Source organism: Lissotriton helveticus, chromosome 7, assembly GCF_964261635.1.
Source record: "Lissotriton helveticus chromosome 7, aLisHel1.1, whole genome shotgun sequence".
Classification (NCBI taxonomy): domain Eukaryota; kingdom Metazoa; phylum Chordata; class Amphibia; order Caudata; family Salamandridae; genus Lissotriton; species Lissotriton helveticus.
Genome location: NC_136068.1, coordinates 1,953,459,699 through 1,953,479,285, shown reverse-complemented (window position 1 = coordinate 1,953,479,285; position 19,587 = coordinate 1,953,459,699). Strand labels below are relative to the sequence as shown.

The following is a 19,587-nucleotide window of genomic DNA, read 5'->3' as shown; positions in this document are numbered from 1 at the left end:
ACTGTGACAGCAGGTTCACCTCACAGCCTAGGCCGAGCACGGACAGTAAAAACGGAAGAACCCGTGAGAGCGGGTTCACCTCACAGCCTAGAACTCAAGAACCCGAGACAGCGGGTTCACCTCACAGCCTAGAACTCAAGAACCCGTGACAGCGGGTTCACCTCACAGCCTAGAACTCAAGAACCCGTGACAGCGGGTTCACCTCACAGCCTAGAACTCAAGAACCCGTGACAGCGGGTTCACCTCACAGCCTAGAACTCAAGAACCCGTGACAGCGGGTTCACCTCACAGCCTAGAACTCAAGAACCCGTGACAGCGGGTTCACCTCACAGCCTAGAACTCAAGAACCCGTGACAGCGGGTTCACCTCACAGCCTAGAACTCAAGAACCCGTGACAGCGGGTTCACCTCACAGCCTAGAACTCAAGAACCCGTGACAGCGGGTTAGAACTTGTTGCAGGGCCTGGTCGCCAGAAGGCTTGCTCACAGTTTCTACTTCAGGCCTACAAACGTCTACCATGACACAGCAGCAGGAGTGTCTGTCCAGGGAGCTACCTCCCTGCAGCTGCCTTGCCATGGCGTTTCTGGGGTGGTGCTAACCAGCTCCAAACAGAAAGCAGCTCTCATCCTCCCTCATAGAGGGATTGAAGGCCTGTGTTTATGAGGGGTTCTGGCAGAACAGATGGGGGCTGCCTCTCTACAAAGATACCATGCTGAGTCCCTCCGGCTCTCCAACTTGATCTCAGTGCACACACGCGGTGCCTCCACTTTGCTGAGTCATCAGGACAGGCCTCCATGGATAAGCTGCACGCATGCCTCCACAGGACCAATATTCTGGCTTTACATTCCTGACGCACGCTCCTACCTCCATATCAGACTCTTCCATCGCATCCAACCACACAATCTACTTCTAAGCAAGAACATGGGGATCGTGTACTGCCTGGCCCGGGCCATTCGTAAGACAACTGAGAACTTGCACTGTGAGGAACTCTGTGCGGGCTGTACATGTTGAGATCAGTGGGCAGCTTATCCCAAAGGTGTCTACACTCCAAGCTCTCCGGTGACCACCCTTACGTACTGATGTGAGACCCCCAATGAAACCCTTGGAAACCACAGCTGTTGGTGTGCCCCACCCAAGACGCAAAGAGGGGCTCCTCCGCCACGGGCAGGTAAACTGTCCCCCACTCGCACCCTGTCGCTGAAGATGCCCAGAGCTGCAGGCGCTTTAGATTCAGCGGTCACTCCCAACAGTTCCCACTAAGGATCTGATTCACAGAGCGCCCGGCTCTTGCCGGACACCCTCGTCCCTCGGAGCAATGGCAAGGTCCAGGGGCAGCCATGATGGCCCACCCGGCCTCCGTCAATGAGGGCGGCTCGTTAGCACAGCTCCTCACGGCACACTCCTGACAGAATCCACTCTGTCACCCTCCCTAGAGTCCCTTCACAGCCTCCTTCAGCATGAAACACTTCACCCATGTGAATGATAGACATAATATGCCCAGTCACGGATTGTGCTACTTCAGACCGCTCTCCCAGCGCCACAGAGATACTGTACTTTCTGTTTTCTCTTTGACACAATTCATTCTCTCAGGCAAAAAGGCCAATGACAACACAGCTCAGCCTGCCTCTGGGAGACATGAACCGACACCCGGGGGACACCAGGCGAGTCCGTCTGCTTTCCTGCCAAGGCTCATTCTGCCCCTTATGTGGTACTACAGAAGGCTCCCAAAACAGCCATGGCCCCTTAAAAACACCCTGCACTGTGTTAGCGTCCCACACACTTATTCAGACAGAGCCTAAATACGAGAAGAGACAGGCTGACAGCCAATTGAGGTGAAAGGCGTTTGTATTGTTGCCATTGTGATCTGTAGTGGTATCTGCATGCCAGACCTGGGTGGAGGTTTTCCTTTCTCCGCATGGGAAATATAACCCATCCCCCTCTGCCCCCCAAGAGTAAACATACTGACGTTCAAATATGGAGTTGCACCCATTTCTTTCTCACGCCTTCTGTTTGAATTAGTAACTTTCCAGGGTGGCAGTGGACACACCACTATATTGTGGACTGGCCTAGTGGCCTCAGGTTTACAAAGAGCTTTACTAAAGTACATGCACGTTTGTCTCTCATGGTCGAGGGCGCTAGGCATGAATGCAAGCGTAAGGCAGGCCGGGCGCTGTAATGCTCTGTTGGCTGCACCTCCAGAGTAGTCCCATAAACATGTGTACACTTGTATTGTACTTTCATAACAGGGCCTAAAGTTACCCCCCCAGCTGCGTCCATCGGGATTGATGAAGACGGTGAGATCTACGCCATCGACAGCCAGGATTATCCGAGACTGGGATACTTCCCCCGCCCTGCAGGTGAGGCCATTCTGCTGCTTTTAATGCACACATAAACTGCCAGAGGAAACCATGGAGAATGATTTCTTGGGATCTTTCATCAGTGTTGCTAGTTTGTAAAGAAGTGGGTGTTTGCCTTCGTTTCATGTGTCCGCGGTGCTACGGTGCTGGCTGCACCTGCTGCTCTTTAGAAGTTACAGCCAGGCTTCTGACGGTGGGACTCGGCGTTCTTGGTGGTGTTTTTAAGGAGGTGCCTGTCTCTGGGTCCCCTCTGCCGACTTGCGTGGTCATTTCATGGCGGCCTCAGAAATAGAGGCGGTAATGTGTCGTAACAGAATCAAAATCCACAATGAAACAGGCGCCTATACCCATCATGAGATAGGGTATAAGTTACAAAGCATGAAGGTTTATTAAAGAATCAAGGGCCAAATGTAGGTGACCAAATAGCAATCGCTAAAGCAGAAATTCGCAGACTTTCAGCGTTTGCCATCACTATTTGAGAGCAATGTAGGTGGGTTTAAACCTACTAGCAAAATAAGGAATTGCAAAATTATGATTCCTTATTTTGCTCTTGCATTTAAGGAATCGCTAATTGCGATTCCTTAAATGCAATGTAGGGGCCATATGTATCAAGCAAAAATGCATTTGCAAACACTTCGGCGTTTGCGAATGCAATTTTACCAAATGGTATGTATTAAGGCAAATCTGCGTGCAAAATAAGGATTCGCAAAATTTGCGATTCCTTACTTTGCGATTGCATTTAAGGAATCGCAAATTTTGTGATTCCTTAAATGCAATGTAAGAAGCACCAAAAAAGTGCAATTTGGCCTTAAGGAATCGCAAATTACCACCAACTTCAAGTTGGTGGTAATTTGCGATTTACTTTGAAAAATGCACTTTTTTGCATTTTTCAAAGTGCAGTGTGAAGCACATACATGACCTTAGGGCATGTATGTGCGTCACATGTGCAGCCATGCTTATTTCAGGGGTGCAACAGGGTGTCCTTTGGACACCCCTGCACCCTTGAAATTGCATTCTCAATTTGCGATTCACTAATTGCGAATCGTAAATTGAGAATGTCTTCCCATTCATTCCTATGGGCCTCTAGGCACATAGGAATGAATGGGGAGGTATTCCTTAATTGTGGATCGCAATTTGCGATTCGCAATTAAGGAATATGTAGAATTTGCAAAATGTATTGCAAATCCTACATACATAGCATTTTGCAATTCTCAAATAGCCATTCGCAAAAAATCGCTATTTGAGAATCGCAAAATCTAACATTGATACATATGGCCCTAAGTAGCTCAACAGAAAGTGCCCTTTAGCCTTAAGGAATCACTAATTACCACCAACTTCAAGTTGGTGGTAATGAGCGATTTCCTTTAAAAAAGCACATTTTTGCTTTATTTATTTTTTAAGTGCCGTGTGGCACACATCCATGCCCTTAGGGCCCTTAGGGCATGTATGTGCGCCACATGTGCACACATGCACATTTCAGGGTTGCAACAGTGTTTCCTTTTGACACCCTGGCTCCCTTCAAAAAGCTCCCGCTATTTGCGATTCTTTAATAGCGAATCACAAATAGTGAATACCTTCCCATTCATTCCTATGGGCCTCCTAGCCCATAGAAATGAATGGGTACTTATTGCTTATTAGCGAATCTCAATTTGCGATTCGGTTTTAAGAAATATTAAGGAATCACTAATATTTTAGCGATTCTACCTACATTCAATTTTGCGAGTCCTTAATAGCAAATCGGGAAAATTTGCTATTAAGGATTCGCAAATTTGCTTTTACCAACATCTGGCCCCAAAACGCTTAAAGAAGTCAGAAATATAGTCAGTTATTTTAGGGAATCAGCAAAGGCTCACTCAAATGCAGCAGTAAATGTAACAAAAATATTTTAAGTCCTGAGCATGAGACAGATTGATGTGGGTCTGCTCAAACCAGACACAAGCTCGCGGGGAGACTGAGGCTTATTATAATCAAATACGCAGTGAAAATCACAATCTCAGCCTATGGCGATCACAATGTTACACAGGGTAAGAAATCAGAGGGCAGATTGTAATGCAGCATCTTCTAACGCCATCCTAACATCTTCCCGTGAAAGAATATTAATACCACTCGTTTAGACCTGATGTCATCGGATGCGACAGTGCAAAGCTAGTGACTCTCAAAACAATGACACACTCATGTGATGAATAGACTTGCTGCACAGGTGGGAAAAGAACAGGCCCTCAACTCTTTCATTTCAATGGAAGAATCTTTCTGTATTCACCAAGAGCAACAAAGTGTGTCATTTCTGCACTTTCTGCTGCTTCTGGAGACAGAGTGCCACAAACACACGGGCGCAAAGGAATACAAGGTGGAGTCAAGCCGTGTTTTGGCCTTTTCTGGTCAATGCTAGAAAACACAGTCTTGTAAAGTGCAGCTTTCTCCTCTTGGGTGCAAAACTTTCATGTTATTTGACACGCATTATTTATTAATCAGAAGGATCTTTATTACATGTGTGTCTTGTGTGTAGGGGCATGCCTGTGTGACTATGCATTTACATGTATATGTATGTGTCTATGTGCACATGTTTGTGTGTGTCTGTGTGCGCATGTTTGTGTGCGTATGTTTGTGTGTGTGAATGTTTGTGTTTCTGTGTTTCTGTGTGCATGTTTCTGTGTGTCTGTATTTGTGTACACATGATTGTGTGTATTTGTGGGTGCATGTTTGTGTCTGTGCTCATGTTTGTGTGCTCATTTTGTGTGTGTCTGTGTTTCTGTGCACATGTTTGTGTGTCTGTGTTTGTCTGTGTCTGTTTGTGCGTCTGTGTTTGTGTGTCTCTGTGTGCACATGTTTGTGTGTCTGTGTGCACACATGTTTGTCTGTGCGCATGTTTGTGTGTCTGTGTGCGCGTGCTTGTGTGTGCATGTTTGTGTGTGCATTTTGTGTGTGTCTGGGTTTGTGTGTGCATGTTTGTGTGTGCATGTTTGTGTGTGTCTGTCTGTGTCTGTGTTTGTGTGTGTCTGTGCATGTTTATGTGTGCCTGTGTTTGTGTGTCTATGTTTGTGTGTGTCTCTCTGTGTCTGAGTTTGTGTGTGTCTGTGCATGTTTGTGTGTGTGTGTCTGTGTGTGTTTGCGCGTGTCTGTGTTTGTGTGCCCATGTTTGTGTGTCTGTGTTTGTGTGTGTCTATGTTTGTGTCTGTGTTTGTGAGTGTCTGTGTGCGCATGTTTGTGTCTGTGTGCGCATGTTTGTGTGTGCATGTTTGTGTGTGTCTGTGTGTGCATGTTTGTGTGTGTCTGTCTGTGTCTGTGTTTGTGTGTGTCTGTGTTTGTGTGTGTGTGTGTCTGTGATTGTGTGCACGTGTCTGTGTTTGTGTGCGCATGTTTGTGTGTTTGTGTTTACTGAAATGGGCTCTTTGGGGGTGCTCCTCCCCCTTAGTTGTTTGTTTTCGATTCTCAGGCCATCTTCTTTCTGGCAGAGGTATTTCTTTTTTAGTTCATCTGTCATACAATCTTGTATGTAAGGATGTAAGTCGCTAATATTTTACATATTTGCTAACTGGGGTTTATTTCTTTGAGCTTTGGTTCTAGATTGCCAGGAAATGCTATCGCCTCATACACAGCGATCACATCAGAGTAGAGGCAAACACATCTCCTAATGTATAAAAAAGGTGCATTTTAAAAAATGATTCAGGGTACAGGGCGCCCTGTGTCTTCTGTGACACTGTGAGCAGGGCTGGTGAAGATGGGTCCTCTCTACGGTGCCTTGTCCCTCAAGCAGTGAGGAAGGCATTCTCTGCTAATTCGAAATCTTGTTCGAAACATCTCCCAGGAAGTTCAATCGTGCTCGTAGGAGGCATTCAGTCCTTTTCTGTTCTCCTCGACCTGGTTTCTCAACGCTCCTTCGAGTTTCCCTCCCTCCCATTGCCCCACTCGGCATTAGCTGCTCGGACCAGCCTGGAGGGTGGACGGTGAGGTGTAGGTACAGTACAGGAACCCGGACTGAATACTACTCTTACGCCACACGTTTGTGTCACAATAGCACCAGCTCAATTCTTTGACTGAAGAAAGATTACTCGAGCCCCTTTTTAATACAACTTCACTGTGCTGTATCACTCACTATGATTATGTGAGCCCCGTGATGTCATTCTAGGTCGAGCCTACCAGGCAGCGCAAGCTGTCTGGTTCCGAAGACTTACTGTGCACTTACAAGAACTTACAAGGGTTTACAGCCGGCCCATTGCTTGCCTTCGCTTGTCTCAGGTTGTCCATCTCAAACCCACAATTGTATTGTTTTAGACCTCCTCTGTGAGCAACATTATAAAAACATACAAAATATGTGCAATTAACGTCACTATTCTCTGAGATCTCCTCTGAGATCAATATTGTATTGTATTGTATTGTAATTGCATTTACATAGCACTTACTACCCCAAACGTGGCGTCAACGAGCTTTTTCGGCGAGTAGCTTGCTACTCCGGAACCCATAAAGGATTAGTGTTGAATTAGTATGATGAATTATGAAAGTAGTTTGAGTGGTGGATAGGTTAGTCAGTTATTTGGACGGAGGGATTGAAGAGGGGAAAAGGTTTGCATTTATATACCGCTTGTTACCCCTGGTGGGGTGTTGAAGCGCTTTCTTCGGTGAGTAGCATGCTACTCCAGAGCCCATAAAGGATTAGTATAGTGAAATATGAAAGTAATTTGAGTGCTGGATATTAGTCAGTTATTTGGATTGAGAGGGATAGCAGAGGGTTAGAAAAGGGGAAAAAAGGGTTCGAGGCATGTGGGCTGCTAAATTCATATCTTAGCATTAGATCGCCGCCTAGTGTTGGGTCCGGATGATCGCACATTGTTGTCCTGGAAGAGTCTTCGAAGTATCCTGAGATAGGTGGCTCCTCCCCTGGACTACAGTGCGCATGGGCATCGGCTCCATCCCCAGATTGTTTTTTTCCGCCATTGGGTTCGGATGCGGTCTCGACTTCTCTCTGTCGGAACCGAGCAAAACTAACCTTTTAAGGCCAAAAGGCCTTGTATTCATAGCGTCGGTATTGTTTGCGCACGGTCTCGAGTTCTTCCGTCTCTAGGAGTCCGATTCAGCGGAGTTTTTTCACTCTTCGGACATCGAGGCCTTCTCATCGCGACACGACCGCAACTTTTCAACATGGAGCGGAGCCCGTTTAAGTACTGTCCGCTCTGTGGGTCTAAGTACCCACATATAGACCTGCACCCGGTCTGTAACAAATGCCTTTCACCGGACCATGACGACGGCAAGTGCAAGGCCTGTGCACAATTCAGGTCGAAAAAGACTCTCAAGCTTCGGCGCGCGGTGTGCCTGGAGGCCAGACAAGCGGCCCCGGATCCAGAAAACATCTTCGGCGACCATGGAGAAGATGAACAGGGTCATCATCTCCAAATATCCCCACCCGAAACGGAGGTCGAGGCGGATCCGGTAGACGACGACGGAGTCGTGGGTCAAGGCCTTGAATACGTCGACGAGGTAGGGGACGTCGAAGAGATTTATGGGGCCGCGGCAGATAGCTCAGGGGACGAGCTATGCCCCGAAGGTTTCGAAGATCACGATCGGGTCACGGGATCGCCAGTTGGCCTTACCCAAGACCCCGTACCGCAAGCCACGGCCCCGCCTTCAGGCCCGGCCACGGACATACTTGCTGGGCAGGCCGGATCGAAACCGAAACCGAAACCTACGGTATCGTCTACCCCTAAAATGGCCGACCCGAAAACGAAACCGAAACTTGTGGACTCGAGCGTCCCTAAAATGGCGGCCGGGACACAGAAAACTACTGCGCCCGCTGCCGCATCGACTCCGTCGGCCTCCGGGCAACAGAAGTCGAAGAAATCGGTCGATTCCACAGGGTCAAAATCGGTGCCAGAGGAGGGATCCTCTAATAAGGGTGGTCGGCACGGATCAACCGCTGCGACACCGTCCAAGCACGCCAAGGCCAGCGGCAACGCTCCGGTTCCGACTGGGACTCCGTTAGTCGGTCGCGTAGTGGAGACGGAGCCGACACAAGCACACGGATCGAAGGCTGGCACATCTGCGCATCGCTCCAAGGACTCTGGGTCGGCGGCAACTGCATCAGCGTCCGAGACTCAAAAGAGCCACCATAAAGTCGGATCCGAGGGGAAGGTCAAGACATCCTCGTCAGCGCCAAAAGCCACTGTAGGTGAAGCGTCCCTCATCGCCGCTTCGCTACAGAGAATCAGGGAAAAGGACGCTGCTACGTCGGCTCCGGTGCCATCGCCTCAGACGCCGAAGGACCCTACGGCAAAGCCTAAGAGTAAGCTTCTCTTCCTTCTGCCGCCAAAGGAGGCTCCGAAGGCATTTTCTACGAAATCGACGCCAAAGAAGTCGGATTCTTCAACGGCAGGGGTGCCTTCAAGTCGAGTGCTCGAATCAGAGGACGATTCTGAGCACTTCATCGACGCCAACACAGGCAGATTAACCCTTTACAAGAGGAAGATCACTTCAGAGCCTGTGGACTCCTATGTCATCCCACTAAAGAAGAAAAGGTTCCCTCAGGACGCTTCTAGCCTCATAGAACCTATACAGCCTCCTCCAAGAAGGAGCCCTACTCCCTCACCGGAACACTCTGAGGGTGAGGGATATGATGAAGATGACCAATACACCTTCCCCATCAATGAACCAGATGCACAGCCAGATTCATATGATGACATTGGTGACCAGGGCGCCCAAAGTGTGGGGCAAGACCCACAGCCTTTCAGTGCACGAGCATCACCAACAGAGGATTCTGCAGGTTTTCATGCACTCATTGAAAGGGCAGCTGCTAATCATGATGTGGACATGCATGCTGACCCAGTAGAAGAAGACTTTCTCTTTGACACTTTTTCAGTCTCTGAAAGAACTGTAAAAACACTGCCTATGCTCAAGGGAGTCCTCAAGCATGCAGCTGACATCTTTAAAGAACCTACCAGAGCGAGAGTGGTCAATCCACGTATAGAGAAAAAGTACAGACCAGCACCTGCAGACCCCGCATACATTCGGGGACAGTTGCCACTGGACTCTCTTGTGGTCGCAAATGCCAGAAAACGGGCCAACTCCTAGACGACGGGTGAAGCTCCTCCCCCAGACAAGGAGTCCAAGGTGCTAGAGGCAGGGGGCAAAAGAGTAGCTGCACAACCTGCCAACTTTTGGCGTATCGCAAATACACAGGCACTCTTAGCACGTTACGATAGGGCACATTATGACACCCTAGAGCAGATTGTACAACACCTGCCTCCAAAGTTTCAAGAGGGCACCAAACTGCTTATAGAGGAAGGCAAACTGATCTCCAACGCAGCCATCAAGTGTGCACTTGACGCCGCAGACACAGCAGCTAGGGCGATCAACACTAGCGTCATGCTGAGACGACAGGCTTGGCTCCGCATATCAGGGTTTAAACCTGATATCCAGACAACCATACTTAATCAGCCAGTCAATCCTGATAGACTGTTTGGTCCAGATGTTGACACCACCCTCGAAAAGATAAAGAAAGACACAGAAACTGCTAAGTCCATGGGGGCCCTACAATCTCAACAGTTTCGTGGCAATAATTTTCGTCGCTCAGGTGCACGTGGAGTCACCAGAGGACAAATGGGTCAACAATCGCAATTCTCCAGAGGTGGGGCACAATCCTCGTTCACAAAACAAAACAAGGGAGGTTACAGAACTAACAGCAACAGAGGTCGCGGCAGAGGAAACAACAACTCCCGCTCCTCTACCCCAAGCAAACAGTGACTCTCTGTCACTGCCCCCCGACCACTTAACACCTGTCGGGGGGAGACTTCAGCGGTTCCTGCCCGTCTGGAGAAACATCACCACAGACAGGTGGGTGCTACAACTTGTCCAGTACGGTTATTGTCTAGAGTTAAAGTCCACTCCACCCAACATTCCACCAAGGCAAAGGCCTATGTCCGCAGAGCACTTGCACTTATTGCAGCAGGAGGTAGTGGCGATGCTGCACAAAGGCGCAATCGAGCTCGTGCCGGGGGGAGAGGAAGGCACAGGGGTATATTCCCTGTACTTCCTTATTCCAAAGAAGGACGGATCTCTCAGACCCATTCTAGATCTACGTCCCCTCAACCTGTACATACTATCGGAACATTTCCATATGCTTACACTGCAACAGATTCTTCCCTTGTTAAACCAAGGGGACTTCTTAGCAACCTTAGACCTCAAGGATGCTTATTTCCACATTCCACTCCACCCGTCCCACAGGAAATACCTCAGGTTCACTATCCAAGGCAAGCATTACCAGTTCAAGGTCCTACCCTTCGGTGTCACCACAGCCCCGAGGGTGTTTACCAAGTGTCTGGCGACAGTGGCGGCGCACCTCAGGAGGCAGAACATCCATGTCTACCCCTACCTAGACGACTGGCTCGTTCAAGCCAAGTCGGAACAGCAGTGCGCCGCAGACATGTCGACCACCATTCACCTCCTTCACAATCTAGGTTTCTCGTTGAACTACCCGAAGTCGCATCTTCAGCCGTCACATGTACGGCAGTTTCTAGGTGCGACGATCAATACCCTGACAGCCGTGGCTCAACCAAACCAAGTCAGGATAGACAGCATGCAGTCTCTAATCCAAAAGTTCAGACCACAACACTCGCTTCCAGCGAGAGTGTTCATGCAGTTGATAGGCATGATGGCCTCCTGCATCTTCATAGTCCCGCACGCACGGCTACATATGCGCCCGCTCCAGGAGTGCTTAGCAAATCAGTGGACCCAGGCTCAGGGAAATTTAACAGACCTAGTGTTGGTTACCAGTCGGGCATACGACTCTCTGCATTGGTGGACTCCACACAACCTTTGCAAGGGCCGACTGTTCCAGGAGCCAGTGCCACAGATTATCCTGACAACGGACGCATCTCTCCAGGGATGGGGAGCTCATCTGCTCACTTACACAGTGCAGGGACTATGGACGACGCAGCAACAGAAGATGCACATCAACTATCTGGAACTGATGGCAATCTTCATGGCGCTCAAGTCCTTCATTGTACATCTGTGCAACAAGGTAGTGTTAGTCCGGACGGACAACATGACCGCGATGTACTACATTCAAAAGCAGGGGGGCACCCACTCGCCACAGCTGTCTCACCTGGCTCAGGGCATGTGGCGGTGGGCCATTCAGAGGAACATCTTCCTCATGGCAGAACACCTCCCGGGAAAGGACAATCAGATGGCGGATCTGCTCAGCAGATACAGCCATCAAATGCACGAGTGGGAGTTACACCCATCTGTACTCCGCCCCTACTTCCAGCAGTGGGGTCATCCAGAGATAGACCTGTTTGCCACAAAAGAAAACGCAAAATGCCAACACTTTGCCGCCAGGTTCCCTCACCCACAGTCGCAGGGGAATGCGATATGGATGAACTGGTCAGGCAAATTTGCGTACGCTTTTCCGCCAGCCCCTCTGATACCGCTGGTGGCAAGAAAGCTAAGGCAACACACGATGACTCTCATCCTAGTTGCTCCAACGTGGGCGCGCCAAGCATGGTACACCACGTTCCTCGAACTCTCAGTGGTGCCGCATCAAAGACTGCGCCTCACGCCCAGACTTTTGACGCAGAACCATGGAGAAATTCAGCATCCAGATCCGCAACAGCTCAACCTGGCGATCTGGCTCCTGAAGTCCTAGAGTTTGGATACCTTAACCTACCTCCAGAATGCATGAACATCATCAAGGAGGCAAGGAAGCCAACAACCAGAGCATGCTATGCTGCGAAATGGAAGCGTTTTGTTATTTACTGTACAGCCAATAACATCAACCCGCTAGATGCATCTATCCCTAACATCATTTGCTATCTGTTGCATCTTTACAAGTGCAATCTAGCGTACACTTCCATTCGGATACATCTATCCGCCATAGCGGCTTATCTTCAGAACAGGCAGCACCTCTCTGTCTTCAGAGTCCCTGCCATTAAAGCTTTCCTTAAAGGTCTGAAACGAGTCATTCCCCCAAGAACACCACCAGCTCCGGTGTGGAACCTCAATGTGGTCCTCACCAGACTGATGGGACCACCTTTTGAGCCACTGCACTCGTGTGAACTACAGTTCCTGACGTGGAAAGTGGCTTTCCTGATAGCTATTACGTCACTGAGGCGTGTTAGTGAGCTACAAGCGCTCACAATCCAAGAGCCTTTCATTCAGATTCATGCAAATAGGGTGGTGCTACGCACTAACCCCAAATTCCTTCCGAAGGTGGTGTCACAGTTTCATCTCAACCAAACTATTGACTTGCCGGCATTCTTTCAAAACCCACAAACGGTGGCGGAAAGAATGCTCCATACCTTAGATGTACGGAGGGCGTTGATGTACTACATAGACAGGACACAACCCTTTAGAAAAACAAAACAACTTTTTGTTGCCTTCGCACCACAACACAAAGGCAACCCTATTTCCAAAGCAGGAATAGCCAGGTGGATTGTTAAGTGCATCCAAATATGTTATCAAAAGGCCAAGCGCACTCTAACGATACCCCCAAGGGCGCACTCCACACGCAAATTGGGGGCATCCATGGCTTTCCTAGGGAACATTCCTTTAGAGGACATTTGCAGAGCAGCCACGTGGGTTACACCACATACCTTTACAAAACACTACTGTGTTGATGTGCATTCCAAGCAGCAAGCTGCTGTAGGGCAGGCTGTTCTCAAGACACTCTTTCAGGTTTCTGCAGCTGGCACGGGCAACCGCCGCTGATGGAGGGACTGCTATGTATTCTATGCTAAGATATGAATTTAGCAGCCCACATGCCTCGAACTGAATATGCTACTTACCAGTATGCATCTGTTCTTGGCATGTAGGGCTGCTAACATTCATATCGCCCACCCTCCTCCCCGGTGCCTGTTGCAGCTGCAGATATACTATTGTATTCAGTCATTAGCATGGACATCCTTTACACTTTTCACTCCATCTTCTGCCACAATGGCGAAAAACAATCTGGGGATGGAGCCGATGCCCATGCGCACTGTAGTCCAGGGGAGGAGCCACCTATCTCAGGATACTTCGAAGACTCTTCCAGGACAACAATGTGCGATCATCCGGACCCAACACTAGGCGGCGATCTAATGCTAAGATATGAATGTTAGCAGCCCTACATGCCAGGAACAGATGCATACTGGTAAGTAGCATATTCATTTTCATTTATATAGCGCTCGTTACCCCTAATGGGATGTTAAAGCACTTTCTTGGTGAATAGCACGCTACTCCAGAACCCATGAGGATTAATGGTGAATTAGTATAGTGAAATATGAAAGTAATTTGAGTGGTGGATATTAGTCAGTTATTTGGATTGAGAAGGATAGCGGAGGGATAGAAGAGGGAAAAAGGTGTGCATTTATATAGCGCTCGTTACCCCCGAAAGGGAACTTTTTATATTTATTAAAAAAAATGTAAATTAGGTTTTGCCAGCTGCACAGAAGAAAAGAAAGGCGCAGACGCCATTGTTAAAGATGATGGGTTCTCACTGTGCAGTGAAGCCGCAGGGCTGGTTGCAGCATAATATCATACACCTTTAAAATAATGTTGAAAAATGTAAACAGATTATAGCACACAAATTCATTTGGAGGTATTCTAATTAGATTGACCAGCTCATTAATTCTAGAACTCTTATATCCAAAACATATGGGTTTTATAAAACGGCGCCGAGCTTCCGCCAAGACCATATGTCTTATGCACGGACAAGGGTGGCAGAGCGGCGCTAATTTTATTGGACCTCTCTGCCGCCTTTGATACGGTTCCTCACCAACTCCTCTTGGCCCGCCTTACTGATATCGGCCTCACCGGGGCTGTGTGGTCTTGGCTGGAGTCTTTCCTGGACTCCCGTTACCAGCAAGTCTGGATGCCCCCGTTCTCCTCTTCGGCCAGGCTTGTTCAGACCGGGGTCCCACAGGGCTCAACATTGAGCCCACTCCTTTTCAACATTTATATGACCCCACTGATCTACCTGGCCGAGGAGCTGGGTGCAAAAATTATGGCTTACGCCGATGACACCCAGCTCCTGTTCACCTGGGGTAACTCGACACTAGAAACGGCTGCAGCACAAAAGTGACTGGCGGCCGTATTTACCTGGTTGGCCTGTGCCAAACTTAAATGCAACAAGGGAAAATCGGAGATCCTACTACATGGCCAATTTCCAAACCAATTCATTGAACTAGTTTGGCCTCCTGATTTCCCCCGTCCCCTCTCTGAAGGTGGCCCAGCCAAGAATCTAGGCATTTGGTTCAATGTAGATTTGAGTTTCTCAGAGCAGATTAAAAGACTGACGGGTGCCTGCTTTGGGACCCTTAAATCTTTGGGCAGATTCTTCCCTCTACTGCCCCAGCCGGCCAGAGAAACGTCGCTAGAGCCCTCATATTGTCCCGCCTGGATTAAGCCAACGCTCTTTATCTGGGCTCACCCTCCTTTTTGGTTAACAAGTTGCAGCTCATCCAAAATGCGGCCGCGAGACTTCTGCTAGGCATCTCCAGACGCAGTAGCATAAGACAACAAATGGCCACACTCCACTGGTTGCCGGTGGCCCAAAGAGTTCAATTTAAGGCTCTGGTTCTCACGCACCGAGCCTTACATGATACTGGCCCCGCCTATCTCAGGAAAAGTATGTCTTTCCATGTCCCTAGTCGACACCTCAGGTCGGCTTCTCAACGCCGGTTGGTAATCCCTCGCTTCCGGCGAACCAGACTGGGCGGCCAATCTTTTTCGGTCAAAGCGGCTACCCTCTGGAATTCACTCCCATTCACTCTTAGGGATACCAGAGATCTTAGCAGCTTTAAAAAGCTCCTCAAAACTCACCTTTTTAATAAAGCTTACTAAAAATGTTATGTTATGCTGTTTTTCTCTTGACTTCTTTGTGGTTTTGCTCCGCGCCAGGATACTCAGGAGTAGTTGTGCGCGTAATAAATACCCATATAACATAACATAACATAATATGTCGGCCGACGTATAAACTGTGTGCGATGTCTTGAGCATCTCCTCTACCTAGATCTCAAGATCCTATCTTAGATGTCCATCTAGTGTTTGTCCCTCCCCTGGATGATAGCCTGTTTATCCTCACTCGGATTCACTGGCTTCTATCCTTCCACTGTTCATGTTTATGGAATTACCCTATTTTTTTAATTTTATGCTTAGGCACTTCATGAGAGTGCATGTGTTTTTCAGCTTTCTCTCTCATGTGATTCTCCCCGCAAATACCCACACTGTTGTCCATCTTGCTGTCTCCCTCATGTTGCATTTTCTTCAGTGCCTCTCCCCGCCATACGTCCTGGCTCCCTCACGCTCCATGTTGCTTTCTCACTTGTGTGTTTCTCGGGCCACACCTGTATTGCTCTCCCATGTGTGCTGTTTATCCCTTCCCCACCCATTCAGTGTTGCTTCCCGCTCCTCTGTTGCCGTCATGCCTAGATTCACCCTTTTTGGGAGGGGGGCAGGCAGCACGCTGGATCGGTAAATAAAAAAGATTGTAACATGTCATTTTGAAGGTGTGCATGCTTTTTGATGCATGTCAGTGCACACGTTGGCGTACCTTTTACTACTGGCTATGTTGCATAGCCTCTTGCTGATGTAAAGCATTTCCACAAGTCATTAGCAATGCCAGTGGGTCCCAAAGACTAGACCGATTGGCTGTGCCAATGCTTGTTCAATACGCCCTTAGCAATGCTGTTCCTATTCAACAATGAAAAATTGATGATTGGTAAAATGCGAAAACATTGTTTGAGGAACCTGAGCGTAGAGTGTCAGTGTTGCTCTCTGTGATTTTACATTATATCTATTGACATATATGGCTGAAAATGGAATATGCTTTTGTTTGTCGTTGGTGAATCCTAGCTAGGGTTCTTTATCCTTCGTTATTTCAGGTCCTCTGTAGCATTTTGTGCGAGTTATCTCATGTGCTTAAGATGTACGTTTAAGCACTACATTCCCGTAGATGATCACTGTGGCGCAAAACAGAAGTGTGGGAGCTTTGCTGCCATTTGCAGCACTTCCACGTTTATAGCTGATAACAATCATTTCATTCATATTCCACAGGTGAAGGACGTGTGGACCCGAGGAGAGAAGTTGATCATTCTTCCGTATGTAAAGACAAAGGGATATTACGTGAATCTGCAGCAGAGCAGCTCAATGTAAACATTAAAATGGTGGGTGTTACTGAGACAAAGAATCTGATCAAGAATATGTGGTCGGGGAGCAACCAGGAAGTGAAGGAAGAAAAAACGGAAGAGGGACCGAATGGATGCAGCCAGCAGATGTGTTCCAGCTTTTATCAGGTCATGCCAAGTACACACATCTCAGAAGCGTACACTAAACATGACATCATGAGTAATCACAATCCAGTTTCATACTCGTACCCTGAGAGAGAGCAGAACCGCGGGAAGAGCACAAGCACTGGGCAACAGCGAGCACACCAAGGAAAAGAAAGACATGCATGTACTGAATGTGGGAAAAGCCTGCGTTCAGCTTCAGCACTTCGCAGACATGAGAGAGTACATACGGGAGAAAGGCCTTTCGTTTGCAGTATTTGTGGAAAAAGCTACAACCAAAAGGAAGTTCTTCAAAGACACCAAAAGATGCACACGGGTGAAAAGCCGTATCCGTGCGGTGTATGTGGAAAGAGATTTGCTCTAAAACACAATCTCGTTGGACACCAAACGACACACAAGAGGCCACAACGCAGTTACGAGATAGGGTCTATAGGGGACATTGCAAATGCTGCAATGTGTCATCCCTAAAAGATGGAGGAAACCTCAGATGAACTAGCAGGAGTCAAGCCCAGAGAGCCAACAGGACCAAGCGCCAGTCAGAATAAGCCAACAGGACCAAGCGCCAGTCAGAATAGGCCAACAGGACCAAGCGCCAGTCAGATTAAACCAACAGGACCAAGCGCCAGTCAGAATAGGCCAACAGGACCAAGCGCCAGTCAGAATAGGCCAACAGGACCAAGCGCCAGTCAGATTAAGCCAACAGGACCAAGCGCCAGTCAGAATAGGCCAACAGGACCAAGCGCCAGTCAGAATAAGCCAACAGGACCAAGCGCCAGTCAGAATAGGCCAACAGGACCAAGCGCCAGTCAGATTAAACCAACAGGACCAAGTGCCAGTCAGAATAGGCCAACAGGACCAAGCGCCAGTCAGAATAGGCCAACAGGACCAAGCGCCAGTCAGATTAAGCCAACAGGACCAAGCGCCAGTCAGAATAGGCCAACAGGACCAAGCGCCAGTCAGAATAGGCCAACAGGACCAATCGCCAGTCAGATTAAGCCAACAGGACCAAGCGCCAGTCAGAATAAGCCAACAGGACCAAGCGCCAGTGAGAATAAGCCAACAGGACCAAGCGCCAGTCAGAATAAGCCAACAGGACCAAGCGCCAATCAGATTAAGCCAACAGGACCAAGCGCCAATCAGATTAATCCAACAGGACCAAGCGCCAGTCAGAATAAGCCAACAGGACCAAGCGCCAGTCAGAATAAGCCAACAGGACCAAGCGCCAATCAGAATAAGCCAACAGGACCAAGCGCCAGTCAGAATAGGCCAACAGGACCAAGCGCCAGTCAGAACAACTCAACTCATGATAGTTGGGATCACGGGGTGTCCAGATACAAACTTAAAATTGTGTGGAAAAGGCAACGGAATGAATAATAAACTCTCATGCTGTTGCAGAAAATATTTAATTTGAAAGAGAGAAGCTAAATATGGATTAAAACACTGAAAATGTACCAAGCGCTTCACACAGATTTCTTTGCACAGAGACGAGTGCCTATGAAAAGAGGCAAAGCACGACCATGAGGCGGCCAATGTTAGTACTGAGGTAAACATTTGCCACTGATTTGTAGCAAAGGAGAGCATGCAACGGAAATGGAAGCAGGCGATGCATTACAGAGCGCCGACTCATGTAGGGCACAAGGATTACAATCACCAGTTGATAACTATGAGAGTCGAGGCAGTGTTGGACTCAATTTACCAATCAAAACATCTTTTTCCATTACTTCTTCTAAAAACACTGTATGTCAAGCTAACGTTTGAAGTGCACGAGGACAGAATTTGTACAAGTGTATTCACATCAACGCCTGTTACCATACGTAATGTCATAGCATCTGAATGCACCGATGGCATTCCAGTGTGACGAACAATGGCCCCCCCCAACCCCCACTGCAGGACTGAACTCATTTGAAAAGTCTTCGACTGAATGCAATGTATTTGTGAGCACTGTAGTGCAAGAAAAGGGACAGACACAAGAATCCTGAGCTGTGTCCTCGATGGGACGTCCCAGCAGAAACTGATGTTAAATCATACAGAGCTGGACATACCTCGTCTTCCAGGCACTATTGTGCTCCACACACAAGAGTAACAAAGTGATTAGATATTGAGACTTAATATCACAGGATCTCAAATGTAAAGCATACGCTGATCTAGTCTTGCAAAATACAAACCAACCTTCAACATAGCGCTCACCGCAGTAAGAGCGCGTGACCTGGAGAACGAAGCCATTCCTGAGATATGTTGGAGGGCTTCATATCCTCTGGACGAAGAGCAGCATTACCACAGCTCATCTCGACTCGTAATCAAAGTGGACAATGCGCTGTTTTAAACTTTACTTCCAGTTGCAGAAGTCATTTGTGTTTATTAAACCAGTCGCCCAATGACGACAGACGGGTCGGTATCATGTTCAATGTTCATTTCACATGGAATTTATTTTAGTGTTTACTTGTAAATGAATAATCTTTCATTTTTAACAACACATAAAACAATGTTTGCCTTAATAAATGTTAATGTTCAGTATCTTTTGTGTCACAAATCGGTGTAAACGGTAGCATTTATGGGCTGTAACTTGCTGCTAATTGCTATAACAGTTGTTAAAAGCCCTTTTCCTAAGTTATAGGTGTGAGTCTCTTCGTTGTCTTCACCTGAGCACTGAACATTCGTTTGTTTTAATGTTAATTATTATTGATCAAACGTGCACAAATTGAGAAGTAAAACAAAGAATGTTGTCAGGTAAGTGTTCCGGGGCAGAGAGACCTCCGAAGCAAACCATGTAGCAATGTTTGCTTTCGGCCAGGTACAACTTCGAGCTCATTAAAATATCCAGAGAAGTGTCTTAAGGCTCTGCTCTCAGATGTAGTAAGTGGGGGAGTTTAGGTTTACACTTGGATGCCAGCCTAGGGCAGATGTCACCTATATATATAACATAGATCTGTAATGCAATGTATAGAAAGCTGAGGAATTGTGTTAAGTTAAAGAAGAGGATA

General features: G+C 48.0%; 1 protein-coding gene across 2 annotated transcripts in view; it reads left to right on the top strand.

The window, feature by feature from the left end:
- The window catches only part of LOC144770976 (uncharacterized), a 57,623-nt gene extending 38,503 nt beyond the window's left edge, over positions 1-19,120 (top strand). For both annotated transcript variants that reach the window (XM_078655841.1, XM_078655842.1), the window contains 2 exons: positions 2,247-2,357; positions 16,374-19,120. In XM_078655841.1, coding sequence (XP_078511967.1) covers positions 2,247-2,357; positions 16,374-17,074 — 812 coding nt within the window. In that variant the 3' untranslated portion in view covers positions 17,075-19,120. The remainder of the gene's footprint in view (positions 1-2,246; positions 2,358-16,373) is intronic.
- Positions 19,121-19,587: the final 467 nt, after the last annotated feature.